At 40.2% G+C, this 17,573-nt stretch overlaps 1 protein-coding gene across 1 annotated transcript in view; it reads left to right on the top strand.

Annotated features, from left to right (window-relative positions):
- SMC5 (structural maintenance of chromosomes 5) overlaps nucleotides 1-17,075 on the top strand; it is a 108,009-nt gene extending 90,934 nt beyond the window's left edge. Inside the window, exons 14-21 of the mRNA XM_073878263.1 lie at nucleotides 9,925-10,050; nucleotides 12,718-12,762; nucleotides 13,177-13,272; nucleotides 13,708-13,812; nucleotides 14,024-14,143; nucleotides 15,393-15,572; nucleotides 15,655-15,750; nucleotides 16,846-17,075. Of these exons, the coding sequence (XP_073734364.1) occupies nucleotides 9,925-10,050; nucleotides 12,718-12,762; nucleotides 13,177-13,272; nucleotides 13,708-13,812; nucleotides 14,024-14,143; nucleotides 15,393-15,572; nucleotides 15,655-15,750; nucleotides 16,846-16,989 (912 nt within the window). The 3' untranslated portion in view covers nucleotides 16,990-17,075. The remainder of the gene's footprint in view (nucleotides 1-9,924; nucleotides 10,051-12,717; nucleotides 12,763-13,176; nucleotides 13,273-13,707; nucleotides 13,813-14,023; nucleotides 14,144-15,392; nucleotides 15,573-15,654; nucleotides 15,751-16,845) is intronic.
- Nucleotides 17,076-17,573: the final 498 nt, after the last annotated feature.

Below are 17,573 nucleotides of genomic sequence, written 5' to 3'. Positions count from 1 at the left end.
TGGTCATCCATGGTTCTCAGGCTGCCAGTGTAGCTGGCACCCAGCACTAAAAACAGGAGAAGAGACCATAGACCTTAAATACAGTATACTTCCTGATTGTCTGATAGGTATTATCAGGAAATAAAAGGATATTACTTCAAAGTGGGTGCTTTGGGAGGCAGAAATAAGGGAGAATTTCAATATTGTTTATAGTGGGAATCAACAGACAGTATTCCCAAAAAGATATAAAAGGACATAGGACATTATATAACGTCTTTGTGCAAATTTTCCTAATTACCAAAAGATACACAAAGAAAAGGAGAGGAAGATAAAACACATCATATCACCAAAGATTAGATATTTATATACATAGATGCCACAAAAATAAATATGACAGAGTGGCAGAACTAAGGCCAAACATCAATCTTGTCATTAAGTATAAAAGGATGTAACTCATCTTTTAAAAAAGGATTATTTCCAGGTTCCAATATGGTACAGAATGTGAGAGATACCTCTATAAGAGATTGAGAAAGGTTTAAATAAGAGGACAAAGAGCCCAAGGGATTTTTTTTTTTTAATCCCAGAGATCCAAAATATCAAAAGTATCTATATTTATGAAATCTTGATGATACTTAAAAAAATACTAATATTGGTCACCTTTGGAGGATATTGGAGAACTAGCTCATTATTTTGAAAAATGTAATACTTAGAATAAAAAGTTCTGAAGCCTTTCAGATAATAAATGCAGAAGCGATTATAGTAATAGAATACCACCACTTTGCAGCTGCTGATCAATCAGTGGATCACATTAGCTGCTAACATCACAAAATAACCAGATATTTATATGTATACCCACGGAAAGACATAACATCAAGTTATTTTGTGAAAAAATTTCAAACTGATTAAGCCTCTGGCACAGGCTGTGTCGACTTCGGCGCTGCCACCATTTTACACTGGGGGATTCTGTACTGCTGGGCGGTCCTGAGCGCTGGAGAGTGTTTAAACATGGCATCTCGGGCTTTCACCTGCTAGACGCCAGCAGTACACCCCTCCCCACTTGTGATGATATGATGACATTGCCAGATGGACCCTGGGGGGCAAAACTGCTCCCATTTCAGAGCCACTGCCCTGAAACTACCAATTTCAAGGCTTCAGAATTATAATTAGATCTCAATTTAGATGATAAATTATCAGAAATATTTGATCCTATTTTGATTTTGTAAACCTTACAGTTGAAAAAGTAAATTCATGTACCCAAGTTGTTCTAACTAAACATTTTCTAATAGCTGGAGTAGTGGTTTTTAATTTTAAATTAATTTAAAAATTTAGTTTCTCAGTCATACTGGCCACACTTTAAGTGCTTAACGGCCACATATGACTTGTGCCTACTTTACTGGATAGTGCCATTATCTAAGAAAAGGAAAAAGGGGAGAGAGAACCTAATTAAGTTAAAAAGAACTTAAAAAAATATATTAACCAAATACAGTGAATGGACATAATTTAGACCCCAGTTTGAACAAACCAACTGTAAAAAAAAAAAAGGTTTGAATACTGACTCAATAATATTAGAATTCATTGACAGTATTTTTAGGTTTGATAATGTGGTTATGGATTTTTTTTAAGTCAGAAATAACATGCTGTAATATTTATGAAGAAAATAGAATGTCTGGAATTTCTTCAAAATCCTCCGGGGAAGAAGGGAGCCTAGAGAGAGTATACATGACACTGTCTTGGTCTTGAGTTTAGAATTGTTGAAGCTGGATGATAGATATATGAAGGTTTACTATACTGTTCTACTTTCATGTATGTTTGAAATTTTCCGTAATAAAAAATAAAAGGCTTCTGTCCTTGGGCATGATGAAATGATAGGGGCCATATCTGCTCTCTAAAAGATGGGACAAAATACATGAAACGGTGATTTTCAGACATTGGATAACAGGCAGCATGGGACAGTGATTTTTGAGGGAGGGGAAAACAGGGCAAGGTGATCCCTGTGGTGGCGTCAGCTTACTGCCAGGAGAGTTCCCAAGCCGCAGTGTAGGGAAGAGGAAGCCAGGAGGAAATGGAGCACAGCACTACAGATCTTACCAATGGTCAAAGGGCATTAGGAGAATGGTGAACAACTTTCAGGCAGTAAATTTGACAGTTTAGAAGAAATGGGCAAACTCTTTAAAAGCCCCAAAAGTCCCTGAAGGAAGAGCTAATTAGAATAGCCCTATATTTACTAAAGAAATTAAATTTGTATTTAAAAACCTTCCCATAAGGAAAATTCCAGCCCAGAGGCTTCACTGGTGAATTCCAAGGAAAAGGAAGAATTAATAGCAGTTTTACCTAGAGTCTTCAGAAGGTGAAAGGGGGAGGGGGGGAATGCTTCTCGACACATTGTATGAGGCTAGCATTCTCCAATATCAAAACCAGACAAAACTACAGACCAGTACCTTTCATTAACCACAGATGCAAAAATTCTTTTAAAAAGTTAGCAAATGAGGGGCGCCTGGGTGGCTCAGTTGCTTAAGCATCTGCCTTCGGCTCACGTCATGATCCTGGAGTCCCGGGATCGAGTCCCACATTGGGCTCCCTGCTCAGCAGGGAGTCTGCTTCTCCCTCTGACCCTCTTCCCTCTCGTGCTCTCTCATTCTCTCAGATAAATAAAATCTTTGGGGGGGAAAAAAAAAGAGTAATACATCCTAACCAGGTGAGTTTATCCTAGAAGTACAAGGTTGATCTGACATTTGAAAATGCATCAGTGTAATCCATCATGTGAACAACTACAGAAAAAACACATGATTGTCTTAGTATATACAGGGAAAATACTTGCCAAAGTCTAGCATCCTTTTATAAAAACTTTGTGTATCTAGGAATAGAAGGAAAATACCCAAAACCATTAGCTCATATCATAGTTATTGATGGAGTGGAAGCTTTCCCCTAATGATTGGAAACAAGGAAAATGCTCACTAATCAGTTCTGTTCCACGTTGCACTGGAGGATCTAGCCAGTGCAGTAAGGAAAAAACAAAAACTTATCTATTGCAGACAAACATATGTCTGTGGAAAATCTTAAGGAATCAGTGCTATCAGTGCATTTAGCAAGGTTGCAGGATACAAGTCAGTATAGTTCAAAATCAGATGTGGCTCCCTGTACTAGCACCAAACAATTGGAAAGCAAAGTTTAAAAATACCATGTGGAGTACCTGGGTGGCTCAGTTGGTTAAGCATCCAACTCTTGATCTCAGCTCAGGTCTTGGCTTGGGTTTTCTGGGGTTTTTTTTGCTTTGTTTTAACATTTTATTTGAGGGAGAGAGAGAACGTGTGCACGGGGGGGGGGGAGGGAGAGGGAGAAGCAGGCTCCCCGCTGAGCAGGGAGCACGATGTGGGACTCGATCCCAGGACCCTGGGATCATGACCTGAGCCGAAGGCAGATGCTTCCAAGCGTCCCTTAGCTTTGGGTCTTGAGTGGAAGCCCTGTGTTGGCTCCACGCTGGGTGTGGAGCCTACTTAAACAAAACTGTGTACAATAGCATCAAAAGTATAAAATGCTTAGGGACATATTTATAGGACCTGTATGCTAAAAACTAAAAATTTTGCTGAAATTAAAGTAAGACTTACATAAATACATAAATGGAGAGAATGTGTTCATGGATCAAAGGTTCAGGAGTTGTTAAAATGCCAATCCTCTCCCAAATAGATAGATTCGATAAAATTCCCAGCAGGGCTTTTTAGAAATTGACAAGCTTATTGGACAATGCAGTAGACTTAGAAGAACTTTGAAGAAGACCAAGTTCGGTGACTCACCCTTCCTAATTTTCAGGCTTATTACAAAGCTGCAGTAATGAAGCCATCATTGTAGTGGTGTAAAAACAGACGTATATGGCTCAGTGGAACCAAATAGGGAAACCAGAAATAGACTCACACGTATGTAGTCAGTTGTTTTTTGGCACAGGTAACGGAGGCAATTCAATGGAGAAAGAAGAGTCTAACAAATAGTGCTAGAACAATTGAATAGTCATGTACAAAAAATGAGCACAACCCTCACCTTATGCCATATATAGATGGGTCATAGACTTAAATGTAAGAACTAAAATTCTTAGTGATCTTGGTTTTGGGAAGATTAGAAGACAAAAAGCATGAAGTTTTACTTCAACAAAATTAACTTGCTTTTCAATAGATGCTATTAAGAAAAGGCAAGCTGCAAACTGGCGGGGAGCATGTTTGCAACACATAACACCTGACAAAGGACTTGTGTCAAGATGAAGGGCTGTTACTGGGGGCCATATCGAGCCTAACGTCTGCTTATATTAAGTCCCTGCAAGCTAATAGTATTTGCATTTTCAAAGGATTAAAAAAAAAAAATACATGACATTCTGTATGGGGCCCTCAACAGCTAAAATACTTAACCTACTGGCCCTGTATAGAAAGTCTGCTGACCCTGAAGGATACTCTAAAAAGAACTCTTGTACAACTATCAATACAAAGATGACAAACAGCCCAGTCAGAAAATGGGCAAAAGACTTTAATATGATCTTCAGTAAAGAAATATACAGACAGCAGATAAGCACATGAAAAGATGCTGAACTTTAGTAGGGAAGTGTGAATTATAATGAGCTACTACCATAGACCTGCTGGCATGACGGACTTTGTACGGAAGTGTTGGGATGTAGAGAGCTGGAACTCACATCCGTATGGGTAGATTTCGAGTACATAACCACTTTGGGAAACCACTGGAGAGATTCTTAAATGCCTGCCATAGGATCCAGCCATTCCTCTCCTAGTATTTACCTGAAAGAAAGGAAAGCGTATGTCCATGAAAGACTGGTACAGGGATGTGTGCTAGTTTTGTCATAGTTTAAAACTGGAAACAAATGTCCAGCAGCGGTGAAGACACAAATTATGGGATATCCACACAACAGGGCATTACTGGGCCGTAAAAAGGAATGAATTACTGAGACACACAACATGAGGGATCATAATTATGCTGGGTGAAAGAAGCCAGACCAAAAAAAATCTGATGCCATTTATATGAAATTCTACAGAATGTACAATGCCCTGTGACAGTAATCAATCAGCGGTTGCCTGCAGCGGGGGGGACACAGTGTGGTAGATCACGGAAAGGTACAAAGTGTTGAAAGGGATAAATAGGTTTGTTACATTGGGGGTGATGGTTTCACTGTTGTATAGGTTGTCAGAACCCACCAATTTGTATACTTGACATGCGGCTTATTCACCAGTTACACTTCAAAGCTGAAAACATGTTTAAAAACTTAGTTTATCATTTGTTTCGCTAAAGTCTTTTTTCCAATATTTCCAAGTATGAAATTTTAAAGATACACCAGAGTAGGAGGAGTAATAGAACTTCCTTATGTCCCTTCTCCCTAACAGATGTAACACTTTGCCATGTTTGTTGCAGATTTTTAAAGCTTATCCTGTGTGAAATCCCCTTGTACCTTGGTCATCCATTCTTCTCCCTTCCCAGAGTCAGCTAGGCTCTGGCAGGGTTTGTACGTTACATCTAACTTTTCAGAAACATTCCTGTTGCTTAAGAGTGAACTGTAGTAGTATCTTTTAGTGGAAATGGCCCTGATGGGTTTTAGGAAATTGAAGACTGCACAGAGGAGTGGGAACATTATTCTGAAGTCAGCCTCTTCAAACTCCGCTTCCTCAAAAAAATGTATGGCTAGGAAAAATTGGAAGAAACGTGATTTTGCTGGCTGATAAGCATCTTAGAGTAGTGGGGAAGCACAGACATGGCTGGCCAAAAGGAGCTGAAGGTCAGGTTTGATATGCTAGGATTGGTTAGTGCACTTAGAGCAAAAGCCAGAGGCTTGGAAGATGAGAGAGTCCTTCCCTCAGCCCTCCCGTCCAAAACAGAAAAAAGAAGAGGAAGGGAACAGGAGTGCTTACTGTCATTCTGAACATGGTGAAGGGGTCCGGCAAAAAGAAACCAAAGGTAGTACCCAAATGTGGGGTGGGGGTGTGTGGGGGGGCTGGGTATGGAGCTAGCCACCCAAACAGAGCCTCCTCTGTGTTTATTCCGTGGGGTGTGAGTGAAGGCCTCTGCCCATCGTGTGTTCTGTTGGTAGGTAATCCTAGAGCCCATGCTACAGTTTTGTCATGGAGTGAGCCTGTGGGCCTGGCTGCTCACTACAGGAAGTGGCAGTTCAGAAAGTGACCCATTGTGCCAGTACTGTATGGAGTGAGTCCAGGCACACAGTGCAGTATTGGATCCTTGTGCGTGCAGTTTAATTTTTGAATTAAGCATGAATGAGCTTAAGAAAACTAGAGGTTGGTGTCATGTTTACACAAGGATCATGAGATCATGATGGCTTTGGGGTAAATCTTCTCCCAACTTCAGCCCACTCTCCACATGGAGCTGCTCTTCAGCAGCCTTTGTTCACAGGGAGGTACTAAGATTTAGTGTCAGCGCAGTTTTTCTCCTGTGATCCATTTTGTGAGGAGCCGCAGGAATCGTAATATTCTGAGCAGAGTGGACTACTCTAGAGAATAGCAAAGCTTCTTGGGGGGAGGGTTTGGTTTCAGATTTTGAGCCACTCATTTTTTATAAAGACAGCCACCTTACACTGTCCAGAGAAATAATCTCTGGTTGGCTGCTTGTGTCTTTAGATTTGGTACCTGGCAATAGGCACTCCGTTCGCAGCCTCTTGACCACACACAGACCTGGGGGCGCACAGCCCTGGACAGGCTTTCCCCTCCTGCTCTTACTTGATACCACCCACCTGTACTGTGCATCTCCTCGGCAGTATTTCGCACCATTCTGTTTCTCTTTTTCACGAGTTGATATGAAAATTATTTTCTACATCTCTTTTGGAAGGTGCTTTTCTTTCCTGCCCTGTGTACTCAATCGGTGTTGGTTGCTGACTGACTGCAGTCCCTAACCACGCTTTTGAAATAGTGAATATTGAGGGAAAGAACGTAGAGACTACATCTATCATTGTCTGCTTTCTCTTTGACTAACTCTTCTCTGCTGTTTGCTGTCCTTTACCCACAGGTGCTCTTGCTATTCTTCTGGCTGTCCTATGCCCTTTAAAACAAGGAGAAAATACTGCTTTGTTTTCCTACTCTTCCCTTTGGAACACATGGCTTGTTGCACTAAGGAACCATTACTGCCACTTCCCATTTTGTCCTCGACACTGACCATGAAAACAAGTTCACAAAAGAAGATTGACATGTTTCAGTAGGGGTCGTATCCATGAGGGAACTTCAGGGATGACTAACCACCATGGGGTTTGATACGTCTTCAGACCGTCGGAAGGCCAAGAGGGTGGCAGGGTTCCAGGTCTATAAGATGTCCTCAGAGAAAGGCAGGTGTGGTTGTGAGCGTTGCTTTGTGAATTGTGTCTGGAGTATCTTCAGGACAAGTTAGTAAGCCGACTGCATGTAAGTCTACTTACGAAGGTGGATACAGAGAGAGAGACCTGTTAGTTGGTTGAGGTTTTTGTTTTTTTGTTCTTTTAAGCCGTGCACTGCTTTCCTAACCCCACTCCATGTTTCTTATCTTCGGTCAGAGGTATTAAATAAAATACCTATCTGCCCTGCAGGGGTACTGTGATAATTCCATTTAATATAGATCAAGATGCTTAGTGCACTGCCTAGCGTGAGACCAGGGTTTCCTTAAGTATAGGTTTGCATCAGATTTATTATAAGAATTAGAAATTGTTTAATGTGTTTATCCTCCCACTGAATTTAGAAGTTCCTTGCTTTCATCTAATGTTCTCTTCTCTGGCTACCTGCTCACCTCTATCCTGCAACACAATTTCAGGAGACTTTTATTTAAGGAAGATAGATTTGGGGAGAGGTGGGGTCACCTAACAAGTAAACAGTATTATTGCCATTACTTAATTGCTTACGATTAGAATTCGTCATCTGGTATAGTAAGAAGTCAAGACCCTTACCTTTTTAAATTTCAGATTTGACATTAAAATTTCAAGTTGATATTAAAAAATTACTTTTCTTATTTCTAGAATATATATTCTGTATGATATGTACTAAAACTTGCAGTTAACATTTGAATTAGAAATCCATTAAATTGGCATGAAATTTTGAGGCTTATATTTGTATTAAAGGAAAATTGAGGAAGTAGTGTTTTTATTTACAACTAGTGTTTTAGTAAAAGTTCATTTTAGGTGTAACTATATTTAGTAAGAAATTCTGTAAACAATTCCGATTTGTTCCACTAGAGGGCCCTCTTAGAGAAGCTTTTCCTTGTTCAATGTCAATATGCACCTTTCAGGACCAATGAACTTTCTCAGAATTTCCGAGAAAAGATGATACTTATTATTAATTCTTTGAGAATATGTACCCACAGAGTAGTCCTTTCTGAAATGTTGATGGGGCATAGTTTGTAAATTTGCCTTTTTCTCCCCTTAGGTCTCCCACAGATAAAAAGTTTCTGTTGTCCATTAACTGTTAAAGGCTAGACTCTAAGCAGAATTATTAATAAAGCCTTTTTTCACTAGTCTGACTTACATTATCTTAGATTATGGTTTGCTACTTTTCTTTCTGCTCCTTACCCTGAGCAGAAAAAACTCAGTAAGAATTATGGTTTGGGGGGGGGCTTGTAATCAGCTGTCCAGAGAACACATTCTGCTATTCTTACTTGTTGGTGAAGACCGTTCCCCTGTCAGAGCTTCTGTGACCACTCTGGCCTTCCTTCCTGTCCTGTCCAGACCTCTCCGAGGGGCGTGGTGCTATAATGAAAAGAGCAGGAGTTCTAGAAGCAGGTGTGGATGTGAATCCTGACAGCCTGTAACTAAGTGTGTGAGCTCGGACAAGATGCTTTCTTTTTTTAATGTGCAAAAAGGAGAATAATATCACTGTACAGTATTGTGAGAAATAAGGGAATCGTGTGTGAAGCACACAGCACATAAGCTTTCAATAAATAGTAGAGCTGTTTCTTTAATGATAATAATTTTGTGTGTCTTTCTCCTTTTTCACCTATGTTCAGTGCATAATAAAATACTGACATTTAATGGATTCTCAGTAATTATCTGGTGAAGGAATGAATGGGTCCATGAATAAATGATAACTATATGAAAGATACTTGGACAACTACCAAACACTATTTAAAGGTTCTCTTTACATTCAAGTGCTGAGTTTTCAGATAGGAAGCCTACGTATTGTGTATTTCAAATTGTGTTAGAGTATAATTATATATAGCTGAGTTGAACTGTTTCAGAACAAAGCAGATTTAAATTTCAGAGCTCAAGGGGCACCTGGGTGGCTCAGTTGGTTAAGCGTCTGCCTTCAGCTCAGATCATGATCCCAGGGTCCTAGGATTGAGCCCCGCATCGGGCTCCTTGCTCAGTGGGGAGCCTGCTTCTCCCTCTCCGTGTGTGTGTGTGCATTCTGTCTGTCTCAAGTAAATAAATCTTTAAAAAGAGATAAATTTCAGAGCCCTTAAGGATTAATGTCATATGGTATGCTGATATATTTTAAAGTTTAAGTTCAAATTTAATATTTGTCATGATTTTTGAGGTATGACTCTTAGATGATTTGCTTCTTGAAATCCAGTCGTTTGATATACAGGTATACCTCGTTCTATTGCTCTCCACTTTAGTACACTCAAGATAAAATGTTTCGTTAAATCTGTTATGGTCACCTGTGATCAATGAGTGGCTTTGCTGAAAGCTCACATGGTGGTAGTTAGCATTTTTTAGCAATAAAGTATTTTTTTTTAAGTATATACATTGTTTTTTAGACATACTGCCATTGCACACTTACTAGACTCCAGTACACTAAGCGTAACTTTTACACAGTAGGAAACTAAGACATTGATCTGACTTGCTTTGTTGTGATGGTCACTTTATTGAGGTGCTCTGGGACTGAATCCACAGTGTCCCCAAAGTACACCTGTAATGTGGTCTTTTGATAAAGTAGTCCTCTGACAAAATGGTAACCTACAAATTGTCAAAAATTCTTTATCTTGCAATAGCAACACTTCATTGAGCTGGATGAAAGTCGACAGAGATTATTGCAGAAATGTAAGGAGCTGATGAAGAGAGCTAGGCAAGTATGTAACCTGGGTGCAGAGCAGACGGTTCCTCAAGAATACCAGACAGTAAGTATACCAAGTATATAAGGCTGCAAGGTCACATGCTGCCTACGTTCTTTGTCAGCTTCAAGTGTGTTAGGCATTGGAATGGGCCATGAGAAACAAAAGTGCTGCAAGAAATACAGGATATTCCCATTTTTAAACTGAGTATGTATGTAAAGTAATTGTGCTTAATGGATTTTCTTTACTATATTCAAACTTAGGCATCCGTCAGTCTTGGCTTAGTCCTGAAGTTATTAAAGCACGAGCATCCCCTTACACAGTTACCAGTTCCAGAATATCCATTCTTCCATTAAAAGGCTTTTTCCCCCAGGCTACCTTTAAGAGGTAGGGTCAGGAGATAGGGTGTAGTTTTTTATGGAAACCTAGCATTGGTAATTGGTATAAAAGAAATGGTAAATAGAAATGGTATTTTTTAGAAAAAGGTAAAATGAAAATGCTTTCCTGGAAATGAGGGTGTTTATTAAGGCTCAGTGAGACCTGAATCTTTAGGGCTACCATCTGTTGGCAAGAAAAGGAGAAAAGAGGCTTTCCTTCTTTCCTTTCTATTTTCTGTGCTGACATAGTGTTCAGTTAGTAAAAGGAGAGTCTGCTTTGTATTCCACATTCCGCCGTTAATTTTGTGGCCCTGTGACTCTGTTATCTGACAAGAAGGGATCATACCTTGCCTAACATACCAACTCTCAGAATAATGTCAAAATAAAATAGAAAATAGAAAGTGAATTTTTAGATAAAGTATTTTATCTTAATTTCAATAGATAATGAAATGTCTATTTCCCTATTTCAGTAGTTAATGTCTACTCTCTTTCAATAGCTGTTGATATGTCTGGAAAAAAAAGTTTGGATTATAACTTTCAAATCCTCAAAGACTTTACTCTGTTACATCAGACACCCTAGAGAGGGGTTCTATTTAGGTACATAGTAGGGATTTAGTAGGAACATTTATAAGACAAGTAGAGTGGCTGTTTCTAAAAATATGTTAGCACTTCTCCAGATTACATGGGATTATCATAGAACTAAATATTAGTACAATATCTGTACTATTTTTTTTCTTTTCAGAGAATAGTATGATTCTACCCTTGATAAGTTATATGGTTTTTGAAAGAAACATGTTAGAAGATCATTCATGTATTATGAATGTTACCAATCGATCAGGCATTGAACAAGACAGAGATTTCTCCACTGAAGTTTCTATTCTAGTCTGGAGGGTGGGGCAGATAAACGAATTAAAGAGCAGAGAGACAATGTCAGCTGTCAAGAGGTGCTAAGAAGGAAAATAAAAGTAAGAGGATCATGTCAGGGTAGCCTCCTTTGAAAAGATACTATCGTAGAGGATTCCTGAATGGAGAAAAGAAATTAGTCAAGTGAGAGTTTGAGGGAAAAGTTGTCCAGGCAGAGCAAGCAGCTCCATACAAAGCCCCCGAGGCAGAAGTCCGTGTGGCGTATGCCACATGAGTCTCCGTCCGGCTCCAACAAGGTCATCCAGGCATGAAGGACAGTGGCAGTCAGGGCACGGAGGGTCTCATGGAAGGAGTGTGGGCTGGATGTGGAGACAGAGCCCACTGGAGGATTGTCAAGAGGAGTGATGGGCCCGCCCGGAGCGTGGGGAGGAACACGCTGACTGCCAGGTGGAGAAGCCGGTAGGGACACGAGCGTGAAAGCAAGGAGACGACGGCGATTGCTTTGGAGCAGGCCAGAGGGGGGGGCCTGGGCCGGGGGGGGCCTGGAGCGGCGAGTTTACCGGTACGGGGGTCTCTTCAGGACAGTCGGCGGGGCTGGCTGACAGATGTGAGGGCAAGGGCGAGAGAGAGAACCAGCCCCTGGGTTCTGCCCTTGACTGAGACGAAGAAGGTTGAAGGAGAAATAGATTTCCTCCAAGTGGTGGGGCGGGTGGGGGACGAGAAGATCTCTCCTTGACCGTCTACAGCGGCAGGTGCCCCTGCGGGAGTCCAGTGAGGATGCTGGGCACGTGTTCGGCCCCGGGTGAGAGCTCGGCGGACAAGTCACTTACTGTCTGAAAGCCTGTACGAGTTGAACTGCTTTCTGAGCAGACACAAGACATAAGATTAAAATACTAGATTCATGTCGTATTTCAGGATCTTTTTCAGGGTGTCGAGATTGATTCTGTATCCCCTATCGTATGAACTTTGCAGGTTATGCCGGCAAATCAGTGTACTGCTTTCTTCCCAGATAAGAAAGCGTCTGACTTGTCTCAATGACCGGGACTCAGAAGGTAGTACAGCTGACCCTTGAACCACACGGGTTTGAACTGCACGGGGCCACTTGTATGTGAATTTCTTTTTCAGTAAACACAGTACTATAAATGTACTCTCTAGCTTACCATAAGAGTACAGTATATGAAATACGTACCATTACAGAATACGCGTCACCTCGCTGCTGACGTTCTCGGGAAGGCTTCCAGCCGCAGCAGGCTCTTGGTGGCTGTGTTTTTGGGAAGTCGAAAGTTACACATGGACTTTTGACTGCACAGCAGGGGTCAGCCCCCCTCACCCTGTGTCGTTCGAAGGTCAGCTGTGCTGCAGCGGAATTCTGCTGTCAAAGTAATCGGATTCTTAAGATGCTTTTGTCGTTCTTCATAAGTACAGTATAAAGTTCTAACTTCTTGCTCTCTTTCAATGCCCCACATATTCTGGACCCATTCTACCAATTCAGCAAGTACCCACCATTCCAAATGGACACAACTCCTCACCCCCCATGGTATGCAGCACTTTCTTTTTTCCAAGCTCCTCTTCCCTCTCTGTCCTGCTTTTCCCTGGCTCCTTGCTTGAAGGAAGCCCAGAGGCTTCTGGGAAAGTGGGACCTCTCACGTCTCTTAACTCCCTGTAGCTCCTCTAGCATGAACTGGTATTTCCCCTCTGTCAACCCCATGTCCCTGTAGGATAGAACTACTTAACTTTAATACTCAACACCAATACTCAGCCTTAAGATGTTCTCCCGTGTTAACTAAGTGTAAGCTTTTTGAAGGCAAAAAACCCTGTTTAATTCCTTTGAGGCCTTGTATGCTAGCATGCTGTTGAACACATAGTAGATACTTAGCAGAACATTTAACTGTTCAAATGAAACTGCTTTTCTGGACTATTTGTAATTATAGACCATCTTTTTCTCCTTTAGGCTTTCCAGGATCTTCCAAACACATTGGATGAAATTGATGCTTTATTAACTGAAGAAAGATCAAGAGCTTCTTGCTTCACAGGACTGAATCCGACAGTATGCTTCTTTCCCTATTGTCTACCTCAAGCCCCGCCACCCCCCCTCCCCGCACACACCGCGCACGCGCACACACTTCCCTCCAGTACTCGCCTCCCACTCTGTACTAGAGCTCTCGGTAATAATAAGCTAGACAGCAGGAACAATGTGCTTTAAATGCCAGATTCTGAATCTATTAGAATTTTAAATAGACTCTTCCTAAGGAACACACTGTTCTGTGCCTTTCCTTTTATAAAAAGAATCATTGGGCTAACCTGAAATACTGCAGTGTCTATTTTTTCAAGGATAAAAAACACGTTCAGTAGAAGAACATAAATTAATTGCATACAAACAATGCAACACCATTGGCATTTTCTGTTAGTGTTTTAATTGATGCTAAATTTCCTGTGATGTTATCCTTTGGTGGATTTGTCTTAAATAATTATTTCCTGCCAGGTGGTTGAAGAATACACAAAAAGAGAAGAAGAAATAGAGCAATTAACTGAGGAACTAAAGATAAAGAAAGTCGAACTGGATAAATACAAGGAAAACATTTCACAGGTAATTATTTAACCTTTAACTTTTTGTCACATGCTTATCTTTTATCATATGGGGATGTAGAATAATGCAAACTGAAATGACATGCTTCTAGAAACAAATGCGGTGTCTGTTCTCATGACTAGATTGATACTGAATTCATTTTATGGACAATTTTCTATCAATATAGTAATACTTCTTTTAAATTGTGCTTTTATATTGAATTTATTTGCAGGTAAAAGAAAGGTGGCTTAATCCTTTAAAAGAGCTCGTAGAAAAAATTAATGAAAAATTCAGCAATTTTTTCAGTTCTATGCAGTGTGCTGGTGAAGTTGATCTACATACAGAAAATGAGGTAATATTGCATTTGAATCAAATGTTTCCTGGCAAGTAATTTTAATTAGATGCCAAAAGTATGTGTAAATTTTTGTTTATTCTAGAGTTTTACCTGTGAAAACTTCGCCTACTAAAAAATTGTTCAGAGGAAGGAAAACACCACCTATGGGAGTCCAGCAGGGTCACGTTGTGTGTATGTGTATGTGTGTGTGTATGTGTGTGTGTGACATTTGAGACAAGCCTATTAAAACTCTTTATATCCAGATAGGTAATGGTTATTCAGCTATGAATGATTTGCTTTATAAATCTACCACTGTCCATGTTAGAAGAGTCCCGAAGACACTGGCAAACAACTGAAATATAGTATAGTATCAGTGGTTTCCTTTTGTAATCAAGATTTTAAGAGTATACAGGAATGAAAATATTTGGAAATTTGTTACTAATTCTTTGAGCTGTAAGTTAACGCACTGCCAAATGGTAGGAAAAATTTCCATTCAGAAATGTGTAAAGTGATGAACCTGGGATTTGCTTTAAAGTCATTGAAAAAGAGGAGAGGGTAGAGTTAGAGATGAAACAGGATTGGTCCTGTGTTGATCATAGTTGAAACTAGTTGGTAGTATACTGAGCTTATTTTAGTGTTCTAATTTTGTGAATGTTGAAAAATTGCCCTAGTTTTTTTCTTAGGACAGAAATGGAGACAATAAAAGATCCTTTTCCTTCACAGCTCAGCATCTTTGTACTTTAGCTTGTATGCAACTTCGCATGTCTGTTACGTATGTAGTTGGAAAGCAAGGTAGTGCTTTAGGAACTTTGCCCCGTGACTCCTTCACCTGCTTGATATGAGACATAAGGGTAGCCAGCATCATTTCACTTTTCAGTCCTGGTAAGATGGTAGATTCTGGCACAGTGATGTCACTTACAGTCTTTGGGCTTGTTACAGGTAGTAGCAAATGTCATTTATGATATACTGCCCACATGCCAGGCACTGTGCCAAAGCCCTTCTATGTTTGTTCTGTTTCATCCTCTCCATTACTCTGTAAAGCAGGTACTTTAATCAACTTTCTTACAATTAAACTCAAACAACAAAGTATCAAAGAACTAGTGGCTCTCTCTAAGCCTTTAGGGATCTTCAAAGATCTCTTCAGATACAACTCTTACCACTAAACTTTTTTACTCTTCTGATGGATTTATTCAGTCTATTTTCAAATGGTTGTATGAAATTGCTGGAGAAAGCGGTAACCTGTCAGCAACGTTTTAATGTTTTACAGGAAGACTATGATAAATACGGAATTCGCATCCGAGTCAAGTTCCGCAGCAGCACACAGCTGCACGAGCTGACCCCACACCATCAGAGCGGTGGTGAAAGAAGTGTTTCCACCATGTTGTACTTGATGGCGCTTCAGGAGCTTAATCGATGTCCGTTTAGAGTCGTGGATGAAATCAATCAGGTGTGGTGCTTATTCTTTTACTTGGGCTTTATTGTAGCTTATAATCGATGTAAATGTAATCATTATTACTGTCATTGTTTAGGGAATGGACCCGATCAATGAACGGAGAGTGTTTGAAATGGTTGTAAATACCGCTTGTAAAGAAAATACATCTCAGTACTTCTTTATTACACCAAAGGTAGGTAGTAAGTCACCGAAAAGTGCTCATGTACTCAGAAGTTCCCTGTGGCCTCATCGCGGAGCAGTAACACTCCCAAAAAAGGAACTAAAAAGATTATAGTAATACTTACATAAAGGGGACAAGTTCCAGTGACATACTTCATCAGAAACTTTATTATTGGAAGAAGAAATGTAAGAGGCATAGAATTATGTTCTAGAACCAAGATTTCCTCCCCTCTTTTGGCACTTACTCTTCATCTAGGGAAGTTCCTCTTTTAGTACTTTTTAAAAGAGGCAGGAGAATACGAACCCTCAAGTTCTGGCGCTCCTCATTTCCCCAAAAAGACCATCTGGTCCCACTGCCCGGGCGCAGGGGAAATCTTAAGTTACCCTGACCTCTCCTCTCCTCAAATTAACATGGATAAAAACAGAATTATCCTTACAAAGAATTTTCCATTCTAGAGCTAGAACCATTACAGCAGGAAATGTTCTTTTGTTACGTCTTATGCTGTGGCTAATTTGTAGGACCAATATACTCAAAGATGTGTTTATGGATATTACTGGATTTTCTTTTGCAACTAAGTAGCCATGAAAAATTTCACTGGAGTGCCCATCTTCAATGTGCATTTCTATTGAATATTATCATCGGTCTTCTTTGCCCAGCAGATACTCTCTGGAAGAGCCAGACCTGTTAATACTCTTACTTACTAAACACCCTGGCCTATAAGCCCACCCCTCTGGCACACACTTTGCAGGCTACCGATCTTTCACAGACCATTCCAGTTGTGCTTGTGAACTATTTGTGGATAAATGAGTTCAAGTATGGAGCCTAGGACAGTTCTGAAGGGACATGCTTCCAAGGTCAACCTGGGCAGTTGTAGGATCTTATTTAGCCTGGGAATGCTGACCAGGCCTCCGTTGAGGATTCTTTAGGCCAGGTGTCATCTGTGGTAATTCAAGTAAGGATCACAGTCTGGCGGGGTGTACCTGTTGAATTGCCAACTTCCTAAGTGTTTCATTAATATTAGAAACATTTGACTTGACACATATAAGTTTGGCAAATTGTGCTTCTTAATGTATGGCATCATAGGACCGTTTCTTTTCACACTTACAGCTCCTGCAAAATCTTCCTTATTCAGAAAAGATGACTGTATTGTTTGTCTACAATGGTCCTCATATGTTGGAACCTAACAGATGGAATTTAAAGGCTTTCCAAAGGCGGCGGCGCCGTATCACGTTCACTCAACCTTCTCAGTAAAAGTAAAGGGCGAGAACTTTCGAGTTTTTTTGGTTAAATCCTGTTTATAAGTATGGCTCACCTGAATAAAAGGAGATTCATTAAGACTAAGAGATGGGTCATTTTTAGAAACCTGCTGTTCTATACAAATGGGTTGATGAATGGACACCGTAGTAACTTCTTTCTGTGGAACCTCATCTGATAGAAATTAAGTCTTCAGTTTCTGTTGAACTTAAGTCCTCGGCCCACTGACCATGAGTCATTGGGTTCCCGTGGTAAAAAGTATTTACTGTTTCACATCACAGGTACAGGGGGAGGGGCTACCCATCACAGGAAGTGTGGTTGACCTGATAATCCTGAGCTTTAATTCCAGAGGAACTTTAATTACTTTGAGTCTGAAGAGGACTCTACATCTCAAGTCATATTTAATTTTTAAAGAATTGATATGGAAATGTCTAGTGTATAATAATTTATGACAAATCTATTCATTCCTTCCTATTAAAAAGGATTACCTTATCTCCACTAGGAAATGGAATTTTATGGGCCTTTAAAAAAATTTACGAAACTTGACGTTGTAATTGTATTGGTATCTCTAGGGAAAAACA

This window comes from Callorhinus ursinus, unplaced genomic scaffold, assembly GCF_003265705.2.
Source record: "Callorhinus ursinus isolate GAN/ISIS: 27379988/994484 unplaced genomic scaffold, GSC_fseal_2.0 scaffold28, whole genome shotgun sequence".
In the NCBI taxonomy this organism is placed as follows: Eukaryota; Metazoa; Chordata; class Mammalia; order Carnivora; family Otariidae; genus Callorhinus; species Callorhinus ursinus.
The sequence above is the reverse complement of the archived record's forward strand: the minus strand, read 5'-3'. Positions and strand labels throughout refer to the sequence as shown.